Source organism: Apis florea, unplaced genomic scaffold (assembly GCF_048593485.1).
Source record: "Apis florea isolate Af1SG1 unplaced genomic scaffold, ASM4859348v1 contig_3203_pilon, whole genome shotgun sequence".
In the NCBI taxonomy this organism is placed as follows: domain Eukaryota; kingdom Metazoa; phylum Arthropoda; class Insecta; order Hymenoptera; family Apidae; genus Apis; species Apis florea.
This window is the reverse complement of record NW_028256723.1, coordinates 4,811,700-4,835,625: the sequence shown is the minus strand read 5'-3', so window position 1 is coordinate 4,835,625 and position 23,926 is coordinate 4,811,700. Positions and strand designations below refer to the sequence as shown.

General features: G+C 38.4%; 1 protein-coding gene and 2 long non-coding RNA genes across 3 annotated transcripts in view; 2 read left to right on the top strand and 1 right to left on the bottom strand.

Annotated features, from left to right (window-relative positions):
• The window catches only part of LOC100871383 (tenascin accessory), a 92,853-nt gene extending 84,698 nt beyond the window's left edge, over positions 1 to 8,155 (bottom strand). Inside the window, exon 1 of the mRNA XM_086911185.1 lies at positions 6,416 to 8,155. Within this exon, the coding sequence (XP_086767311.1) occupies positions 6,416 to 6,471 (56 nt within the window). The 5' untranslated portion in view covers positions 6,472 to 8,155. The remainder of the gene's footprint in view (positions 1 to 6,415) is intronic.
• Positions 1 to 23,926, top strand: part of LOC147657157 (uncharacterized) — a 92,391-nt gene that overhangs the window by 12,391 nt on the left and 56,074 nt on the right. The window lies entirely within an intron of this gene.
• On the top strand, positions 8,376 to 10,354 carry LOC147657159 (uncharacterized). Its single transcript, XR_015292984.1, has 2 exons — positions 8,376 to 8,654; positions 9,685 to 10,354. It is a non-coding gene; the product is annotated as an uncharacterized LOC147657159 (long non-coding RNA).

Here is a 23,926-nt window from a genome sequence, read left to right as displayed (position 1 = left end):
AAAGAGCTATAATTTCGAATCGTAAAAATTATTTTCAAATGTTAAGTTATATTAGGATAAAACTTGAAGTTGAAATATTTTCGAAACTATTAATTAATTATATCTATACTATCTCTAGCTTATTCGTATATACGTATCTTAATCGTTATCTTAACTGCTCGAATACAAATCATAATCAGTCTTTGTATATTACGAGAAATAAAAAATTTTTCATACTATATTTACCTATGTTAATTGCATCGAGGTTTAGACACAACTGTTTCATACGTGTGAAAATAGGCTTCCAATCAGCATTCCTTCCGCGAGACTTTTTTCCAGCAGTACATAGAGAGTAGTCTAGTAGTGGGACAGTGTGATGTATGGTTACGAGGTCGGTCGCATCACAGCGAAATGTCGGCGCCGTGCAGCCGCCCCGCGTTGCTTGCTTGCCTTTTACATACTTCACGCGGTTCCTCTAACCCTCCTTTGCCATCTATACAACTTTCCTCCCCATCTTCGTTTCTCCTCTTCCACGCAACTCTCTCTCCTATCACTTTGTTTGCCTTTCGGTACGCCGCGTTACCTTTCGGCTCCATCCACCCCCGGCGCAAGTGCATATCGATCGGACGCGGAAGTGGCGGATACCCCCTTTTTGCTTTCAGTTCTGGCAACCGATTTTTGCGCACGTGCGATTTTTTCTAGGCAACAGATAAAGCAACACCGTAATAGCAGCGGTATGAATAAAGGTAGAGTGACTATGATTGCGTTTCGAAATTTTTTATTATTTTTTTTTTTAAAGAAATTCCTCAATTCCCAAAGCACAACACTGTCTGTTTAGTTTCAGCAGTGTTACTTTGGTGTATCGATAACTGGTTTGAAAGATATTTGCTATATAAGGAGGAGAACAAAAACGAAAACGAGAGAACGTTTAACGGAAAGACTTCCATTACGTTCAGGGAACTTCCACCCAGGGCAAACAGGTTGCATTGGGATTTCCGTGTTTGCGTCGATGCAAATGCTTCTCCCTTCCTTTCGGAACAAGCTTCGAGGCTTGCCGTCACACAATCACCTTGTTTGTCTTAGCTTCCAGTTTTGATACACTCCTTGCCGACCGAGCTGCGCATGCGCTCGCGAATCCGAGCAACTTCTTCCATTTCGTACAGCGTGGATAAGCGTCTTATTGTTTACGCTAGGGATCATAGTTTTAGAATGTGTAATAAAGAGACACGTGTATTTACACACGGCGCGAATCACTTATGCAAAATCAAGAAATCTCGTTTTAAATCACGTTCCAGCGCAGAATACAGAATTTTGAATGATTTTTTTTCATTTATATATCTATATATATATATATATATATATATATGCGGAGCACGTATTGACCTTCGGTTGGTAACATAGGATTGGGATGAAAAAAATAAGCAAGATATACAAGAAATAATTGAATATTACACGTGGCAGAGGAGAAACTTCTAGTTCTCACGCTCACGTTATCAGAAAATTGGCAAATTATCGTTGGCTCGCTGTTCTGAAGAGAAAGAGCGGGAGATTTAAATTTTCCTGCGCGGCAAACTTGAAAGTTGAAGTTCTTCCCTTCATCGATACTCAGGCTCGTAAACTTCGTGGAAGTTTAGTTGGAATTTTTTTCCCCTCGGTAGTCTCGCTTTATTTTCTTTCTCCTTTTTCATTTTCCCTTAGATGGTAATTCGTGAAAATTAAACAACAACGCGTTTCCAAGATGTTCGATTAACCATAGCATTCTTTGGTTTATTTGAAAGTTCTTCTTTTTTAAACACATTCTTAAACACATTTTGAAATATTTTTGAAATGTATAAAGCGAAGCGCATGATATTTATACGAGTAATTAGCAGTAACACGAAATTAAGTTGGAATTCTCGAATGATAATACCCAACAGTCATGGTACGTTAAACTTTATAGCACAGAATGGACCTGGGTGGGTTCCAGAAAATGTATTCAACTTTTTGCCAAGGAAGAAGTAGAGGAATAAAGTATTTGAAAGCAGACACAATCCTAATTAGTGTGAAATTATATTTCTTCTAATGTTGTATATTATAAAAAAACAACACTTTTTATTCATATTACTCATTTGATTCGATTTATCGATAATTAATATAATAAATAAACACTAATATAAAAAATCCATTCCTTTATTATACCTCCATTATTATATTTGGAAAAATGATGATGAGAAATGTTTAAACGATTCTATTTAACTGGTTCTATATCCATACGTATTAAAAAAGAGAGCATAGAGAATAATAACGAAAGTTGTATAATGTGGCAATTCAATTGGTATAACTGACCGTTTCGATTGCGATCGATGCACCTAATGGCACCGGCGTCCTGACCCTAATTAATATTCGCTTTTAATTGCGGCTACGTTTCTGAAACGAGCGCTCACGCCTCATCGAATACTTCCGGTTTTGCGCTTTTATCAAACCGCATGCGTGCCTCCACTGTATTGAAAATCGAGAACTATACAAGTTAACATTTTTCAACCTTTCTCGAATCCTCCTTTCCTTTTACAAAAAAAAAAAAAAAAGTAGAAGAAAAATTTTTTAAATATTTTTCAAAAACAAAATATTTGGCAACACTGCTTTCAAGAATTAATTACATTTATACAACCCTTATATAATTGTTTTCTTAATCCGATTTTTCCTGATTCGTTTCAACGTACGTAATTGTGGCGATTTCACATGGAATAATGACAAATTGAAAATCACTGACGCAAAGTCTACAAAAAAATCTAAATTTTTTCGAGTAATTTTTAATTTCACACGAATCGACCATTTGTCGAGACGAGAAGGCTGGAATATGATTTAATTGAACGATATCGAGCCAAATCCAGCAAACATTCCACAGGAAGTGTATATATATATATATACACACACACGCATAATTTTTTCCATCGTTCCACTCAGCGTCGCGCAATAACTCCGATCCCTCGTTCAAAGGGGCACATCCAACCCTTATCCCCTCCCACCCCGCATGCCGTTAGTCGCAAGTTTTCCGTTTCGAATCAGCGCATTCTCATCGAACACGAATCGATTTCGAGTACGGGGTTTGTCATTAACCCCGTTCTTCGGGCGTGAACCTTCAAACGAGCCACAATTCCATCGTGCGTGCACCTATATTGCCCTTCCAACTGGCCGTCCCTCCCCTGTTTAACCCTCGTCTTGCAACCCTTTCCCATCCCATTTTCGACACGTTTCTTCTCCCATCCAAGATTTTGCAAGCTTTTCGATTTAACGGAGAGACTAATAATGGATCGTGTTTATTTGTGCAAAATTTGAGAATATGACGTATATACGTGGTATGTAAAAATATTCAAAATGAACGTTTAGAAGTATCAGAGAAATGATATTAGCAGCCTCGATTAGTTGACAAGTGCGTATATTCACCTGTGTTTTCTAGGAGAAAATTATTTAAAGTTGAATCATGCTATTAATAGTTTGAGAGTATGGAAGATAATTTCGAGCATTTGTAAAAGAATATAAAAGGAAGGAAAGAGTGTGATGTCTGTCGATTATTATTAAAACCGATTCCAAAAGCCCGGGTATCAAGCTCGGAGATACAATTGGCGATTCAATTTCACGGTGAAAAATCGGAACGGTTTATTATCGAGATCCCCAATTCGAGACGATAAAAGTCGCCGGAGAAATCAACTTTTCAATAAGTAAGAGAATTCATTCTCATAACGGGTCAGCTTCCGTTTACACTTGGTGAACGGCCAAGGTTATCGATGATGAGAAAAAGAAAAAAATTGATTACTTAATCAAGGATTGGATATAATTGGTTGAAGAGGAAGAGGGGCACTGAATTACCTGGATATAGAATAAAATATTTGCTCGTGTATTTCTCAATTTTGTGAATCGGAAAATTTATATTTCTGATAAAGTAAAAATGGCGGAGATATTCGACGGTCTTTAAATAGATAACGAATGGTATGGCGCGTTTCGAAAGAAAGGTTTGACTACGTATAAAAGCCTATTCTTCGGTAAAATATCTAATACTTTAAGAATTTCAATATTCTCTTGTACTTTAAGCATTTGATAAAAATATTTCTGTTCATCCTCTCTTGGAATTCGAATCATTCCCCTGAATTTTCCGGATATTTGGAATCCCCGGATCGAGTGGCATAATATCGAATTTGAATTTCGCGCGAAACCATTACTTTGCAGTCTCACTGCTATCATATAAAAAATATTCGCATAAATTAATCATTTCGATTAACAACGGAATATTTTAAAATAAAATTTCATGATAATTAAACGTATAAAAATCCTATATACATATGTATAATTAATTTTTCTCTCGAGATTTAATTAAAAATTTTTAATTTCTCGCACAATTCGTATATTTAAAAAAAAAAAAAAAAAGAAAAAACATTATCAGATGTTTTTAATTAACAAACGATCAAAAGATTATAATCTCCAAAATTCGTTTTGTTGTAAGTTAATTTCTTAAAATTTTCGAATGTTTATAACGCACAATTTGTATATCCGAAAAAAAAAAAAAACAGATTTTTAAAATTCCGGATCGAAATCTACCAGACCTTTATAACCTCGAAATAATTCACGATTTTAATACATTCACGTAACGGTTCACCATTCCCGAATCTCGATAACCGCAACAATAATAGCACGTACATTATCACTGATCGGCATTTTCACGTTATAATTGCACCATTCCGAGCAACTGAGAACGCGTAAATATACCGGTAAACGCAAATGAAGCTCTCCGGATGGCTACCATTGTTCCCGCGTCGTAAATCGAAAACGATGATTAAACTCGATATTTGCCGACGCGACGATGCGCCGCTTCGAAAAGAAGCCGTTTAAAACGTCTACTTTTCGTTCAACTTTAAAAAAACCTCCACCTTGGAAAAATGAAAGTGGCATTGGAAGTTTAGAAATAGCGATAATCCCACTCGTGAATTTACTTTCGACACTTTCAAACGTTCGTTGATCTAATTCGTCCAATCTGACAAATTATTTCGTAAAACTTGTGGAAAGGAATATTTCCAGACACGGAATACGTCTACCATTGCGACTTCCAAATATCACGCTGATTCGATCGTTCAGAACTTTGTAATTTGAAATTAATATTGGATTTAAAATTGAATTTTTGACGAATATAAAATATAACGCGAGAGATTAAATCTGAAAAAAGGCTATATATACCACCAATGGCTGTGTTAGATTGCTAGGCAAGCGCTTGAGTGTGTACATACACGTATGCGTGCTGCTGCGAGAGCGTAACGTGGGTATTTGAAATAGTAACGGTCGTTTATTTCGTGACGTGAGAAGAGATAGGACATTTTACTAAAACGAAACAAACGAGTTACGATTCAATAGAAAAAAGTTTTTGAATATTCCCATGTATCGTAATAGAATGAAATTATGCGATGGAATAATGATATACATGGAAGATTTAATTAAATTAAACGTGTTTCAAATATTTCGTTTTCATCATTTTGTCACAATCGTGTGATAATCACTGTGATACATATTTGTTGAAATTTGATCAGAAAATGATTCTAATTTAAATTTTGTTTATTTTTTTCGTACGAAAAATTTTTAAATACATTTATTTAAAAATATGTGAATCAATTTATTATTAAAGCAAAATTACTTTAAATACCCTAAGAATATCTATAAAAATTTTGAAACATTTTATTATTTTTGCATAACGCATTTTCTTATAAAAATACGTGAAAACTCGTCGTCGTTGAAACTTTGTAAAAAAGATTTCGAGTTATTCAAGAAATAAATAGTTCTGACAGTTTTCCCGATAGCACGAAACATTTATCACAAAATATTTGTTTGTAAAATGATTATTTCAAATTATTCGAAATAGTTAAATTCATTCCGCGCGTTCGAACATTATATACGCGAGTTATTTTGTTAACTTATACTTCACGTGGATATTTTCACGTGGAAAGTGATCATTAGAAACTCGTCGAAATTTTTCTAGCAAACGAAACAACTTACTACGATTCAAAACAACGAAACAAAATTTTGGAACACCTATTCTCTTCGTTATTCCCAGCCGACAAATCCACCCACGAATCACTTAAAACATTCCATCCCTGGAAAATTCACCGATAATCCACTTGTTACACCCTGTACCCAGAAGCACATAATAGAATCTACGACTTGAAAGAAATCCTACTAAAAATTTCCACCACTTCGTTGGATAATCGAAAAACCTTCCTTAATCACACATTTTCCACTTTGATCCTTCACTTACGCACACTTTTCGACAAATATTCGTTACCATAACTTCCAATCAATCGAATATCAAACCAAAAAGAAAAAAAAAAAAAAAATACATAGAAAACAAAATTATATATCGCAGCACGTAGCATCAGCATCACCAAAATTATCATCATCATCATCATCATGATCTTACCGGACGTGGCGTCGCGGCAGCGGTGGTGGAACGGGGCTGTGAAAGTTCTCCATCATCGAGTACGAGTCACGGTCGGACTTGTGCTCGAGAGCCTCCAGATGGTCGAGTCGCAGCAGCTCCGGTTCGCGGGGTGAGTGGAGCTCACAATGAGCGACGTGAAGCAACGGCCTCAGCGACGAACCGCCTTCGCATCGTTGCTGCCGCGAAGGCGGCCTCGCCACCTGCCTCTCTACACCATCCGCGGTATGCTGCTCGTCTCCCCAGACCTCGAACTCCCCCGCCGCGGAATAGTCGCCGAATCCACCGTTACCCTTCACCGTTGCACCCTTGTTGCGACGATTGTCGATGAGTACGGGCCACGGGGAGCCCCGTTGCTCCTCCTTGCCCTCTGATACGCGCCTGTCCTCCTGTTTCCGCTTGTATTTCACCAGGTACTGGCGTTTCTTGCTCGAGAGGGACAACGACAGGCTGCCTCGGCGGTTAGAGTAACGACGGCCCGTCAGATTTCCGGCGGACGCACCGCGATCCGCATACAGGTCCTTCCACGAGCGAGGCAGCGTATTCTTTTACCCTTCAGGATGTCAGCATGTCACGTTGCTTCTATCCGCTGTTGAATGGCCGCCCGATTATTCGACGTCGTTATTCGATCGTTGTTTCGAGGTTGGTTCGTTAAAACAGACGCATTCCACAATGATTGAATTCGTTTCCGTGATTAGCCGTCGGCTATGGACCCGGCTAACGTGTACGCAAACTTTGTTATCGATCTGTCAACGCCAGCGAGAAAGTTCAACTCCCGCGCGATGCTACGCGAAACGGGGATTAAGTGGATGGTCCCAGTCACTGGTCCGCCGTTGAACAGTGGACGATTATTTCTTCGTTGTAAAGGACACTTTTTGAATAAAAGGCAGGTATACGTTGTTCAGACGGCTATCGATGGATGGTGAAAAAGTTGGTTGAGGTATTTTTGTTGATCACTTTTGCGAAGGATTGATCGATGTTTCAGAATCGGACGACAGGACTCGACGCGTATCCCTTTCACTGCAAACACTTTCGAAGCACTGGAAAAACTCGATAATTTAACACTTGAACACTTTTCTTCTTCACCAATTCCGAAACCGTATCGTGTTATTCCTTTTTCCAAATATAAAAAGTATAAGCGAGAAGTAGAGCGTTTCCTCAATGGCACATCACTAGACAAACGATCCCGATGACAGAAGCAATTCTCTTCCAAGAACGAACAGCCAACATACGTCACGGATACTCTCGACACGGACGAGCTAATTGGGTCAGGGGGTTGAGAACTGCACGCAAATCCGTGCCGGTGGAGCGTGAGCAGCGTGCCCTGAAGGTCCCAGGGGTGCAAGTGAAGAGACCGTGTCGCCGAGGACCAACCAGTTACTCAACAATTTCTCTCATCTAGCCTCGCTACTCCTTTTTTCGAATCGCCTTTAAACGACAACAATTATTTCGATCCGTTCGCGAAATGAATGAAAATCGAATCAAAGAAAGAAGAAAAAAACTTCGAGGCACTTCACGAAAAACGAAGCTCCAATAACGATCGTGCCGAAGCGTGTTTAAATCCGTATTCCAATCGTGTGATCCCTGCCGTCTGCTTGCGGCTTAGTTCGTCGTCTTCTCGAGCGTAGGTACCGAGGAGATATAGCGTACAACGAGAGGTTACTGCACCACCAACGTTGTACCGTGCTCGTAGACTCCCCTCTTTATTGCGTTCAGTGAGAAACGATCTCGTTGTTCGAGAGAGAGAGCACGCTCGAGGGAAACGTACACACTCACGCCAGCTGCAGATCAAAGACTGAAGGGCCACAGCGCCGCAACGCCCGGCACCGAGTGACACTGAGTGTCCCCACCACGCCGCTCTCGACGCGCATGCGTGCCACGCGCTTCAGATCACCCCCCCAACACCATGAACGGATAAACCGTTGGAAGAGAACGCCGCCACGCGGGTGGTGTACTCACTATTCGTCGTCACGGCGCCGTGACCATCGTATCGCTGTGACTCGTCGTGTCTACGCTTGTTTTGCGATGCGGATCCGCCGGGGTGTCGATATCCGCGCACAACTTCTCGCTGTTGGAAAGTTTCGAGAGGGATTGCTCGTGGGACGAAGGCTGGAAAGTTCTGGGTTTTCAGTTTTTGTCGGTGGCGGTTGATTGGATATTTTTTGATGGAGGGAAGCAAGGGAACGAACGAGGATCGAGGTTATTCGGTGGAATTGAAGAGGTGCGTGGGTAGCTCGATATGGGATTACGGTGTGTGGTCGGGTATCAACAAGTTAGGTAGAAGCGACGACGTGAAATGGTCAAACGTGGTAGTGGTGCGTGTGCTGATTTTTATCGTGAATTGTGATCGTTGTAAAGATCGGGGAGATTTTGTTCGAATGTAGAAAAGTGAAGCAGATCATATTTATTTTTAAATAAGACAAGTCTGTGATACGGCGATCAAGATTTTTTTTTTAGAGTTTAGATCATTTTAAAATTTATTAAACCGTTTATTCGAGTAGATTTTAGATAAAAATGTTGGAAATTGAAAAAATATTTAAACATCTTTTCTTTTTTGATACTTTTGATCTAGAAATGCACACAAGAATTTTACGTTAAACGTTTTTCAACGTTATCATAAAGAAATATATAGAAATTTTATTATATTTGAAATTAATAATGCGTTTTGCAAAGAGGAAAAATCTGCTTTCGCTATTGTGAATTTACTTGCTCTTTTGTTCCGTATATACGCGTTGGAACACTCTGAACCGTTTTTCTTTCTTATTAGCTTCATTTTCAATGTCGTATAATAGGTTATGTGCGACTTCCTTAGATGTCGTGATTTTCCTTTGATCTTTGCTGGTAAATGAAAGGAATTTTCATCTGCAATTCATAACGCAATAATACCGTACTAACTTTTCTTTCTATAAGTATAGACGTATTTTTATAGTTTTTATCACGTTGTAATTATAAAATTATTACGTTTTCATATAGAAGAAGAGATTTTGTATGGCTATGGAAATAACGAACGAGACCATTTTGTAAATTCTTTAGAATATTAATTGAAATTGACGAAACACTTTAATTTCTATTTTGTTTTTTCATTTTTCACAAAAAAAGAAACAACTTTTTATCCTTTATATATTATTACTTTGGGTCAACTTATAATTTAGAATTTACGTTTATATATTACATTTATATATTACGATCGATTCATTACAGACTAATTTCTGCATTGAACAAGTTATATCGCTAGAAATCTCTATTCACAGATCTCGTGAATCGAGTAAACTTTCAACTATTCGAAACACGGTAAATGAAAACGAGGATGCGATGTAAACAGGTCAGACGACACGTAAACAGCGCCACTACTGATCGTCTGGAACTACGGAATAGATGAGCATGCCTGTCGTATCTCTGTAAGAATGAATCCATCATTAATATATCTAACTTTGCGTAACAACGTTAAAGATACAAAACTTTCAATTATATCATCATGGTATATTGTTCCGGCAAAAAGATAATACAAACGACAAAACAGAAAGCAATAATAATCACGAAGATAAACGTTAATGCAATACGCGAAGCGTATTAACTGCACAGTTTATAATTAATAATATCGTGTTACAATTATCGGTCAGTAAATAGACAAGGAGTGTATCGATTTTATTACAATATCGTTTACCTGTGCCACCGATGAAAATAAAAGACGAAATATCCTGCGTTGATTGACTTGCATCCCAACAATATCCGTCTCGAATCGTAAAAATAATCGCGTTAAATGAACAATTATATCGTTCGAGGTTCAAAGTATTATGCAACGAAAATACGTAACTTAAAGATTTTTTATTGCTTTGGAAGATACAAAATATATAACGTTATACGATTCAAAATTTATGAAAATAGAATTGATTAAATATATCTTTTTCACATTCTTATCAAGATTATGTCAAAGTAAAATTTTAAAATTTATTTCTAATGATTTCGTTAAAAGAAGATTGGTGTAAATATTTGCAAAATTCTCTTTCAATCTTTCGAAATCATACAACCTCCCCATCCTGTAGCTAACGAGAAATCAGTCAAGTATCAATACGTTCAATTTCTTCGGCTCGACGAACAGTCATGTATTACCACTCCATCCACCTATACACCACTAATTAAAACCTCTTGCTCGTGAAATCGTCGTTTTCGACGATTCCTATCCAGTCAAAGAACCGAGCTACTATCATCGTCAACTCGTCGTCGATTTAATCGCGTCGAAAAGGGTGGCCCTCTCTGCGCCGATTACACCACGCTTGAACGAGACCGCGAATTCCGTCGAGGCGAACTCGAATTTATAATTAAATACTCGATCGTAATTTCTCGTCAGCCTGGTGACGCGTATCCAGCCACGATGATCCTAAATCGCTCTCCCCACCACCCAAGCGTTACTCTATCCCCACTCCGTCCCCGTCTGTATCTAGACATCTTTGCAGATGCGACGAGGGTTATAGAGATACTATTGACTCTCTCGAAGCTATTCCGTCGAGAGCACGACTCGTGAGAGTGTGCCCTCCGCTCGTTGGGAAGTTTAATTATCCCCTTCGGTACATCCTGCTGGTCGTTGATACTGACGAACAATCGTGGTGGCGCACAGACGCACGCACAATGTACGTATACCACGGGCGGAATGGAGACGCTTCGAATGGATGAAAGTTAGGAAGAAGAAGGGAGCTAGATGGATGGAGAAGTTGTTTTAGTCGAAATCTGCCACGGCAGCCTACAACGTTTACCCCTTTTAGCGGTGGCGACTCCTGCTCGCTTGCCATTCTTTCGTCCAACTATCCAATACATATGGGGTGTTTGTTAAAACTCCAACTCAAGGCTGTTAAATTTAAAATAATTTTGAATACAAATAATTATGATAACTTAAGAAACATTTTAAATTCTGTTATTCTGATAATTTGATAATTGAATTCTGACTCATTAAAATTGAGTTCGATAGTTTTATATACTTTTATATTATGCAAAGGATCTAGAGTAGGTAATCCTCGTATAACGTGCTACTACAATATGTTTCGATACAATTTCAAATCCGTCAATCCTCTATGCCTCGCATTACGGAACACCCGTAAAACGCAAATATGCTATGACTCGAAACGAGTGGCGTAGAGAGTGTAGGTACGGTGAAAGGAAAATTCGCGACAGAGCCTTTGATGTCGCTTAAACAGAAAACGTCGGCCGCTGCAGTTCCACGACTTACATTCTTCCTTCCTTCCTTCCTTCCTTCCTTCCTTTCATTCTCTCTTTCTCCCTTTCCTTCCTTCCTTCCTTCCTTCCTTCCTCTCCTCCTTTCTTTCAACCAGCTAACTCCTTACGATCGTCTGGGCACGTTGGATGCTTTGAATCTCCCTCCTCTTTTCTTTCCTCTTTCCTTATCGACATGCATCTTGGTCCTTTTCTGCCCGCTTTGAGAGGCCGCCACGACTACCGGCAGCTCCGCGACTATGAAGATATCGTCCTTCTGCCACAAGGACTCATTTGTTCTCCTTATCTATTCGGCAGGCACTTCTCCGCCTTTGGGACATCCGGACGAGCCTCTTTCTCGTCCGCCACTCGTGTAATTTGCATTTCGTATACACACGATGCAAACACAACGTATATACACGCGCGTGTACGCGTTCACAACCGTCAACGCCATTTTCTGGCCACGTGAGCGGCGTGGCCGGAGTGGGGGGAATACAAGTGGCGTGAAGAGAGGCGAGTTTTATCGAGCACGAACGAGGAACAGATCGAGGAACGATAGCACGTTTGAAGACGACAAGCGGCTTTGACGGCGCGTTCCTTGCGTTTGCGAGCGACCTGCCCTCTCGCTGCGGGCATTGTACGAAATTTCTGCTTGTTTTACGAGAAACCAGCCGACTGCCCGTGGCGTTTGTGATTTTAACTCATACCTCATACCGGTGAACTCTACTAACTCGCTCCTTTGTCAGAGAGCAGCGTTTGCACAGCGAAATTCGCGCAGCACTCTCTCTCTCTCTCTCTCTCTCTCTCTCTCTCTCTCCCTCTCTCTCACGGCCGGGCCGCGTTTCTACGCGTTTCATTTTGCATTTTCTAACCTGATCGTCGTCCAATCGTATTCCATTTGGCCGATTAATGAAATGAAATTGGAAAAGGTAGGTGAGATGGAATGAAAAATTACGGTTGAATCTGATAATACGGTTATTTGTCCATCGAGATATATGTGTGCCCATTGATTTCTGGATTTAGATAAATCGATCCCCAGATGTATATGTGATGCTGCTCCTGCAGTATCGCAAATGAATTGTAACTGTTCAGTTACCCTATGATGAATTACAACGCTTTAAGATCGATACTTGTTATCGGTTTACTCGACTAGAGGACAACTATCGTTAGCTACTATTAAGCATAATTCGAGTACGATAGTACTGTCTCGTTTCGAAATATCGGTTATCAAGAATTAATATTTCTGTTGATATACTTTTTGTAAAAGTTATAATGTATGTAAAAAATGTATATTTTTTTTTTATTTTTACATTTTTATCAAAAATAATCGTAATTTTTTAATAACGATAAAAATGAAACCTAATGAAACCTAAGAATGTTCGTATAACTTTTAGTGGTCAACAATTTTTTTTTTTACTATTTTTCATCTTTTTCCTACATTTTTATTATGCAACGTTACAGATACTATTAATTCTTAATGCGGAAATACGATGGAATGAAAAGAAGAAGGTATCTGCATTCTTTATAACGCTTTCTATTATTACAACATGAAAACGGTAGTATTAAGGGAATGGACAGCGTCGTTAATTCGTGTAAGATCAATCTGCTTTAACATTAAAGACAAATTGATGGATTTTTATAATATATCTATTTATTAATAACTTATCTTCATTGCAACGATAATGTAAAACAAAAAGGTGAAAGTTGTGATTAAAAAGGATTTTAATATCATTGAAAATTAAAGATTTTTCGGTTAATTTGTATCGCGGTCATAAACTACGACGCGTATCTTTTCAACAGCACGCGACGGCCACGCGAGAACAATCGAGATCCACGAGGCACGATTTCGCTCGTAAAGCTGGCTCGCGCCTTTTGAATTTTCCCTGGCCCTCTTAATTCAATTTTAAACTAATTTCCTTAAACCGTTCTATATGCATGGATATTGTCCGGCGTCCAATCTTCCTAAGTTTTTTAATTCAATTTCAAACTAATTTTCTTAAAGGCTTCGACCCTCTTTGGAGATCCGAACCGCGCGACCAACTTACTCGCGAGTTACCAGCTGAACGCTTAGTGGTGTCATTAGCTTTGCATAAAAGGAAAGCGGACAAGTGGGAAGTAAGGTTATTTTTTATCACCACTTGTAGCCCTCTGTCGGACATTATTAGCAACTACGCTACGCATACAAATCCTCGAAAGTGAAAGAACGTCAATTAATTATAACACTTTGCCAAGAAGAATATTTACAAAGTATATGTAAATACGTAACACAAGTATCAAAATTAATCAACACTCGATATTTCAACGATACTATCGAAGATAGAACGAAACGAACGAAATCTGAATCTATATAACCTCAATTTCTCGTTACAAGCAAAAATAAAATCAGATCTTTTCCTTTCCAGATTTTGAAAAAAAAATACAAGATCGAAAAATTGCAATGCGTTTGCCTCGAATAAATAAATAAATAAATAAATAAAATAAAAAGTTCATAAGTGAATAAATATTTTTCCATGAAAATAGAGCATCGCAGAGAACGTGGCAACGTTCCTTTTCGTTCGTCACGTGGCGTAACACAAACTCGCGCGCCTCGTTCGCCAGTTTCACCCGCTGGAATGTATTAAATCTCTCGTGACAATGACGTTTGCATTTCTGAAGTGCTGACGCGACCCATACAGGCCGTCGGGCGTGCACTCGAAACAAGGGTACATCGTTTTCACGACGACGCCGTGTTTTTTTGCTCGCGTATACGAGCGTGCGATATGGGGAACAGAGACACTTGACATCGGCTGTTTGCTCGAACACGCGGCAAACATGAAAAAAAATATATATATATACATATATATGCGACGAGAACTTCCGATCGGTAGACACGTTATCAACGGAATAAATCCGACGGTAACGCGAACTGTCCCAGAGAGAGAACGGCTTTCGGCATTCAAATCGTTTCCGCCACCAGTCTCGAGATGGTCAATTTATGTAGAGAGGTGCTTTCTGCGTTTCATTTACAACAGATAGCACGTACGAGATAAAAATAAAAGTTATGTATATTTTTTATCGAAGCGTTTGTTAAAGGTTTGATAAAAGTTTTTTAGACGTGTTAATCGATATTAATAAAATTGCATATTAATAATGTTTATTCGAAGTTTATTTCTCCTTTCTACGTATTAAATTTGAATTTTTAGGTTATATTTTGTCATGATTTATCGAGTGTATTTATATGTTTACCGTTTAATAAATTATTTAAAACAACGTACGAGATACTATGATAGCTATGATTCTCCATAGCGTTGAACCGAAAGAATTGGAGGAACCAGCCAATCTTGATAAAACCGAGGAAACGATTATTTCAACGTATCGTGCACAGCTGGATGATCGAATTAAATCAATATATTTGTGCTCACTGTTTCAAAAATCGCTATTTTCGATCAAAATATTTTAAAAAATAATTTTTAGAAACGTCTCGATATTTTTTTATTTTGTGATTTTGCGATTTATAGTACGGTTATCGTGTAATATTTTTTTTTGGTAGATTTGCGTTAGAGGCGACAGATTAGATCAAAATGGACGAGCCTCTAATATATATGGCCAATATATGGTCTGGTTGTAATATCGTACCACGGGGAATACGAGAATGGAGAGATTGGCCGGTTTGATTTCTCCGCCATGCCAATGAGCACGCCAGTCGATGTTGGGGATCTCGGAATTGTTCCAGCTAACGATGGGCGTTCGACGCCCTCAGAGTTCTTGAGCGATTCGGTTGTGTAAGCATTGGAATGCTCCTGAATGTCGTAAATTATGCAGAAGCGAATTATACAATCAAAGAGATATCCAGATGTACGGATTAATTTAAATTTGTATTATTATTATTATTGTTATTATGTAGTTTGGATAAATTTATATTTTTACATACATGTGAAACGAGTCGAGCACAAATTTCAATGTTCAACAATGTTAACCTATGATAATTTTGCAACTTCATTCGAGAAAATTTCTAAAAAAAGTTTCACATAACCTCAATCTCAAGTTAACACACGCACGGAAAGTGTCTCGAAGCGCCTTGAGTCTGTGACTGTGCTACGTCACTTGTCTCTTTTTCTCCCATTCCCGCCTGGTCCCTTGCGATTCTCGAGCATTCATAGAATCTGACAGGCATAGGCCGTAACGTGACTGCTTATTAAAAGGAACGGGCACGCTTTATTTCGCCAAGGGAAACAAGCGACAAGGTAAATATTGTATGTCGAGTTGATGTGCGTCCACGTTGTCGCGGAAACGCGGCAGGCGTCCTTTGAGTGCCTCTTACAGGCCGATGCCTGTTGATGCCTCGTTTGCTCTGTGATTGAATGGCCCGCTTCGTTTGCTCAAACCACGCTCGTGCGAACGTAATTTATGGGATACGAATGCTTTTTTCTTTTATTAATCCTTGCCCGTGTTTCACAGTGATGAAAATTTTAACGACAAAACGCGACGATTTATTTCGATATTCAAACAATTCGAGGAAACCATAAATCTAACCTCATTTCGTACGCAAAGAAACTTATTTACTTGTTGAATCTGCTTTACATGAACGAAATTTTAACGAGTATCCGATTATTTAGATTATTGGACTTCAATTATATGAACTATACCGTAGATTGGTTCTACATATTTGAAAGGGAATACTAAAAATAAAGAGAATAATAGTAAAAATGATATCACGGAAGACAAAATTCGAGAAGAAAAACTGGTTCAAAAATCTTTCAACGAAACTGATTAATTCTGCCTACGCTATTTTATTTCAATTACCAATGTTTAACATTTTCGTTTTTCTGAATTTTTACATTTTCTATTCTTCTATTCATCTCGAACGTGTGATAAAAATTCAATGTAAAATTTAATTTGCCAAATGTTACACCACTGTTTCCTAACTTTATCTCTATGTTATAATTTAAGATCTTAATTACAAGCGATAATCGGATGACAAATCTCTTGGATGATTATATCTCTTAATATAACCGTTCAAAAAACGTTCCTATCATTTTTCTACCGAATCATTCGATGATTTCGAATACCATTCTCTTCCAATCTTCATTCATCCCGTGTTTCTCGTTTCATTCACAGCATCACCTCCGAACCAAACGTAACGTAATCTGTCATAGAGACGAGGAGAACAGATACCACGAATCTTGCAATTGGCACGGATCCAGAGAACCGCGTTATCGCCACCGTCCACTGTATGAACTCTCGCTGAATTGCCTCGAATCGCGTTGGCAGCGTGGCGAAAGATGGCGTTAGCGGCGCAGACGTCATAATATTCGTCGCGACGTTGACCGCCATGAGTCGCGATTAGGCTCGCATCGAGAGCTCGATCGAGAGGTCGATCTGTTGTTCGTGAAACGCGGATTGCACGATTAATGGGCAATCGAGAGGCAGACAATAGGCAACGAGTCCTCCTCGCGAAACCTCCTTAATGCTGGCCGCTTCTTTAAATTACAGCCGGCCGTTCCGTTCGTGCCAACCACTGCCCCCTCCACCCAAACTTCTCGAGGAGAGGAAGCTTGTATAGTAGCCGACGAGTGTTCCGGCAAGAAGGGTTTTCGCGTTGGAGACCGTTGAATGGACATTGCGCGGCTTCAAGGATCTTTTCTTTCTTCTTTCCTTTCTTTTTTCTTTTTTTGTAACGGTGAGTTGAGCTTTTTTATAAAGTTAGATTCTTTTGTTGTGGAAATAGAAAGTGGATAGCGTTGATAGGTATGAATGTTGATTCGACTTATGAGAAAAAATTTAATGAAGTTGTAATTATTTTATATTTTTGTATTTTATTTACTAGTTCGAAATTTCATTAAACGTTTTGGATGAATACTTTTTAAACAAACCAACGACTTATAATTCCATTTCTGTCAATCAAAATTTTTCCTTTCATAAACGGCAATTATTTTGTCTGAATCATCGAGTTGAACGTACTACTACGTTTTCGAAGTACGCTTCAACATAAGCATCGACACGTATTTTTTTTTTTTGTTCTTTATTTCATTCAGCTGTTTCGAAATATTAAAACGTCACGACGTATTTAAATTCACTGGTTATTTTGAAGCGTATTTGTCATCCGTCAACAACGAACGTCGCCGCTATTTTTCCTCGCGCAGCGCGAATCACTCGAAAAATATATTCTTAATGTAATTACGAACGAGCTTGTTCAACTCTCGCGATATTTCGCGCGAAGAAAAACAAAAAACGAAGGAAGAAGAAACGAAAATCAATTTTCAACATATCATAGAAACATAAAAATTTGATAGAATTGAAATCAAAAATAAAATTACTTCGATAATTTATCATTTCAAGTAACCGCAAATAACCGTGTAGTGTATCATACTACTGATTGCAATTTCGACAAGTAATTAATACTTAAGCTTCACTCGAAATTTTTCAACGGATTAATTTAATAGTACCCCTAATTATTTTCTGATCCATATTAATATAACAAAAAAAAAAAAAATTAATTTTCAAAACTTTCTCCCAACAAAATTACAATTTTCAAAAAAAAAAAAAATAACCGCGTATCCTCATCCTACACACACAATTCTCGAAAAGCAGGTTCACCGTGTGTAACCATCCATCCGCCACAAAATTCGTACGTCCCAATGCGCGCACACGTGGCTCCGCCGTGACCCCACCTCTCGCCGCCGCCACTCTGCACGCACGTGTGCGGCCGCATTCCTAGCGCGCGCGTGCATAATGCACGGAGAGCCCGCTGAAAAATATATATTCGCGGTACCGAAAGGGCCGAAATGTATTCACCCAATTATCTCCGCATCGGCGTGCCGAACTTTCCCCCACCACTGCCCCTCTCTGTGAGCTCGAAAGAACGAGCTGTTCCACCGTCCTCCTCCTCCTCCTCCTCTCTCCCTCTCTTCCAGGCCCCCTCCCTCCGTTCCCCATGGTCGACAGCGCATTTGCATGGAATGCATTCATATGAAATCGACCATTCTTCCAACGACTTCTCGAGCAGGCTGTGTATCCCTCGCGCATACAGCGCGTGTATGCCTCGTCTTCCAGCTATACGTAAGTATATGCGAGAGAGAGCGCGCGCGCGAGATAAATCCCGACAAGGACACTCGAGAGAGACGTAGGTAGCGTTCCTCCGTAGAAAATTGGTTCCGGTAATGACGACCTATCTTCCGCCCGTTCGTCGTTCTCTTCTGCGCGATATACCGCGGATATTACCGCGGTGGATCTGGGAGGGAGGGGGGAGGAGAGGGGGGGGGGAAGGAGGGAATACGATTTTTATTCTGTTGAGAGCACGGTTGTGAATTTTTGAAATTTTCCTCAAGATTTTAGGGAACGATTTTCAAGTCAATTTTATTATTATTATTATTTTTTTTTGAATTAATTATTTGAGAAAAATATTTTACGTTCGAAATAAACGATGATGTACAAAGTAAGATGTGCTTTTTATGACTATAAATGAATAATCTTTAGTGATGTATTTTTTTGCATAAAATGACGTAATCTAAGAAGTCAAAAAAAATTTTTGATTGTAATGACACGAAGTGAAATGTATTATCTTGCGGTAACTGGCCTGTTTAAAAATTTTTCTCTATAATTGAAAAATATTTTTTTTTAATCTGTTTTTATTATATTACGTATCAAAACAAATTACTTGTTTATTTTCCTTAAAAACGAACGCACCGTGAAAAAAAATATTATCAAAAGTTTCTACAAACAAAAACTTTGTCCTCCTCGTACACACGTGAACGCCCCATCTCACAATCGCACGATCCCCTTCCAATGGACCACCCAGTATATAAAACCTGATTGCATTAGCCGGGGAAAATGGTTCGCAGGGGTGATGGTCCGCTCGCGTTGCAGGCTTTCCAGTCTATTTTTTCTATTAGCTCGCAGCGTCCTCTATTAATTTATTACCCCGGATTGCTCCAGTTATTACGTTCCGTCCCTTCGTCACAATACGATCGTGATTCAGGGGTCTTAGGCGAAACTGGGGCGAAAAATCTGTGGGATGAGAGGAATGAGCAATAAATAATCGTAAAAAGTATTTTACTTTCTCAGGCATAAGATAATTCTTACACGTATGTTGCATTGCCCCAACCTGTGTTCTAATACCCATAAGCCTATAATTACTATAATTACGTTTGCCCAACATGTGACAAAAGATTTATCGCAAAAAAAAAAAAAAGTTATAGCTTCGAAGGATACTGTTTCATTACTCTTCATTTTTTTTTTTTCATACGAATAATTAAATTGTAAAAGGCGTAACGAATGAAGAAAAATTAAAACGCACGAATGCGTGTGACACACGAAATATAATAATATTCACGCCACGCGTGATGGAATAGTATGAGATTATTATTATACAAAGAAAAATCCATTTTTTTTTTGGTAAAAATCAACGTAAAATAATTGATACAAATATTTCACACATCAATCATTATAATTATACGTGACTTCACATAACCTAAAAATTATCCAACATTAAAGTTCTAATATTTTCAACGATCTAAAAAAAAACTTCTCAAATATAATACTTAATTAATCTCGTTATCACGATAATTTACAATGCTGTAATTTTTTTTTCTTTTCTTAAATCATTTATATTCCAAACATTCCTGCGCAACACGTAGCAATAGTTAGGCACGAAAGATGCGTTATGCATCTCGAAAATTATCGATATAAGAATATTACACTTCGCTATAAATTACTCAAGAACGATAAATTACTCATTCGAACTCCTGTTACAAAATGTACAGGTATATCCTGCACAGATTCCACTAAAGCGAAACAAAGAGAGGGAAATGGAGATCGATAGCATCTCTCGCTGCGCGGCCATGAATTATAACGGAGGCAGGCAAGTAGCTGGAAGCGTGGCACGGTAAATAACGAATAGCGTTTACGTTGTCGAAAATGACTGGTAGATTGTTTATGTCAAGATCGCTTAGCCGGCCTGTTTGCCGCTCGAGTCGAGTCAACGTGTTTTCACGGTTTACTCCGTCGTGGACGTGATAAACAGGATACGATGGCGTTTGGGCAAACTGTAAAAGCATGCATCAATGGCGTGCGTTATACAGTGTGGGATATTTTGGCGGGAATATCAAATAATGCTTCGATTAAATTCAATTGATTGACTTGAAATCTAATCTAGAGATGTATCGATTTTTTTTTTTTTTTTTTATATTTTAGAAAATCATTCGTTGATTATTATCGACGAATTTTCTTTTCGGTTGTTCGTTTATATTTAGATTGGGAAAAACAACGAAATCGAATTTATTATAACATATTTGATTTCGAGTGCTCGTATTGATTTAGATTATGCAATCGATCACACGCGATTGAAATTTGCATGAGCGCATGACAACAATTTCTACGAACGCGAAATCGTTACTTGCAACATGGTAATTCGATTCAGTCAGATATTAGCAAGATTGTAATACGATGAATTGTAATTCTTTGTAAATGAAAGTCACTCGACCGACGTTACAACCCCCCATCGATTTACAACTTTGTACGGTTACAGATTTCACCGTTGAAATTCGCTCCGCTGCAATTAATTCGATATCAAGTCGGTCGACCAGAATTCCTGCGATTGCAACCTATATATAGCGATTACAATTTCTGCGATCGTAACTATTGATTGCAATTCTTGCGATCTCTGCTTGCTCGCTTGTAATTCCTGCGATTGCAAACTTGTCCCTTGGTTATAGGTTCTTGCAATTACAACCTGTTTTCCATTGTAATGTTCTACAAATTTTCCACACTGCGCATTTTTATCGATTACTATTTAATTGCGAATTTATATCAACCGTGTTATTATCTATATTATTATTTATCATTAATCAAAAGCATTCATAGCACCTAATCGAATTTTAATAATAATACCTGATCGATTCTACGATCTTCTACTACTTTGGTTGTATTAGAAAGGCGAGATACATTTTATTATAATTTATATACAATCGTAATTTTCCTGTTCATCAAATCCGACGAAAATTCTCTGATAGTCATTCGATCACAAAAATGATCGTTGAAATTTCGAATCATGCTTGTGAAGTGGTAATTCATACGAGTCCTCTGAACTTCCTCTGAAAAACTACATGGAGACGGCTGCGCCGACATTCGACCGCGTAACTGCTTAACGGCCCGGAAAGCGAAAGACCATTACGGTGAATCACACGCTCGATGACACTCTACTACTTAGGAAACCATATTAGGCTGACGTGTTCGCCTGTTAACTCGAGGAGACGAGTCAACCCTTTTACATGGATCAACAATATTTGGAAATATTTTTATGATCTCTTTCTTTTCCTTTTTAATCCTTCAATTCTCCCTGCGAATTTTTCTACCTAGTTTTAGTACGCCTTAGTACTGACACTGTCGATGGTGGCGCCACTTGTAGCTACGCCACCGTGCTCAACGGTGGTCAGTAGAACCAGTCAGTGTGTCGAACGTAGATAAAGTTGAATGAAATAACCGTTTCGAGCGTCGGACAACAGCGCGGGAAGGGGCGGCGTTATATTATTTATCGAGCCAGACAGAGAGAGAGAGAGAGAGACGCGGAAAAAACGGGCGAGGAGAGAGCGGGAGCAACGTTATAAATTATACATGGCGGCGATTGCATTATCATAATCGTGGAACATACCGGCGCGGCATTTTAAATCGTATATTATATGATCGCGTAGCGAATGCGAAAAACAAGTCACGCCCTTACGCGCGCTATCCACGACGCGCGGAATTCTTAACGAACGTGACGAGAACAATCGAGCGATACGAGGCGGAAGGCGGAAACAAAAATCGCGGGATAATGCATTTTTCTCTCAAATGAACGCGTGATCTAGTTTTAAACTCTTTTTCTTTTCTTCTTCTTCTTCTTTTACGATAAATTGTTTAATATATTCGATAAGGGGTGACGCAACGTGTGCGTCGTGAAGATTTCCTATTCTACGGCGGCTGACGTGTACACAGTTCAAATCGTTCAAAAAATACGAAAAATCGAAAAGAAATTCGGTTGTTCTTTTGTATATGCGTCTAATACAAGTGTTGGCATTGATATGTGTGGCTATTTTAGATTAGTTTTGCATTTTTCAATTGTTTTTTTATATCAAAAATTCCAGCAGGGATTTTTTTTTATATTTCTCACATTAAATGCTAAAATCTATTAATTGCTTTGTTACGATTCGTTTTTAAAATCTTTTCTTAGAATTTTCGATTGATTCGAAGAAAACATTCGTCAAAGTTGGGAGAGAATTTTTTTCCTTGGCGAGGAAAATTAGAAAATGTTAGGTGATTCTGAGGTCGGAAGCTCGATAGTCGGCCATGTTGTTTCGACACCGGAGTTAGCGACCGATATCTCGTTAATTGGCGTAATTATTCAACGAGCCAGACCATTCGTCCCACGTTGGCGAATTTTTGCGATCGAATGGATCGATTAACGAGTGCCTCTTGGAACGAGTTGGGGGAAACTGGGACGATTAAGATATATCGACGTCCGATTCATAATTAAGGCTTGGGGAACCCAGGCACGAGCACAAGTGCACGAGCTCGCAAAGATGTGGGATCAAGCGGTGACTATCCCCCAGGAAAACGTGGAATTACTTTTCTCTGATTTCATTGTGGAATTATTATTGGAAGGGAAAAAAAAATTACTTCTTATTTGAACGTCTATTATCGTCTAAATGTTCAATCGTATTGTGAAAAAAGTGAATAGGTTATGCTTCGTGTAAAAATTGTAATACAACTCAGAATTTTTTCTTTAAAATTTAAATATACAATAAAATATTGCGTTATTAAAAATTAGAATGAGAGTAGAAGTAAATAGAAATTTGATTGATAAGGATAACTTTCATCCGAGTATTAATAGAAAGATAATCAATTAGGTTTGAAATGAAATTTGAAAGAAAAAAAAAAAAAATTCGTCCAGTGCTACGTGGATAATTCATCGGTACAACAATCTCAATCGGAAGATTCAGGTTCGAATCCTGATCCAATAATCCGATCAACTGGTTCTTTCTCTGCTTGCGATTCCATCGGATATATCGATGGAAACCCTTTTTATACAAATGTAAATCTATAAAATAAAATCCTTCAAAAATATACATTATCGAAAGAAACCCTCCAATCAATCTGTGTCGCATAAATCCGTAACGTTTAACGTTAATACGTACGTTTATATATTGTAAAAATTCCTACTGAAAAATTTTGTAAAAATATTCTTGAAAAAATAAAATTGTTCGAAATTTTTTCCAACGTGTGCTCTAAAAATATTTTGAGATAGAATCCAGCAAGGTTTCTTTTTCGCAAAAA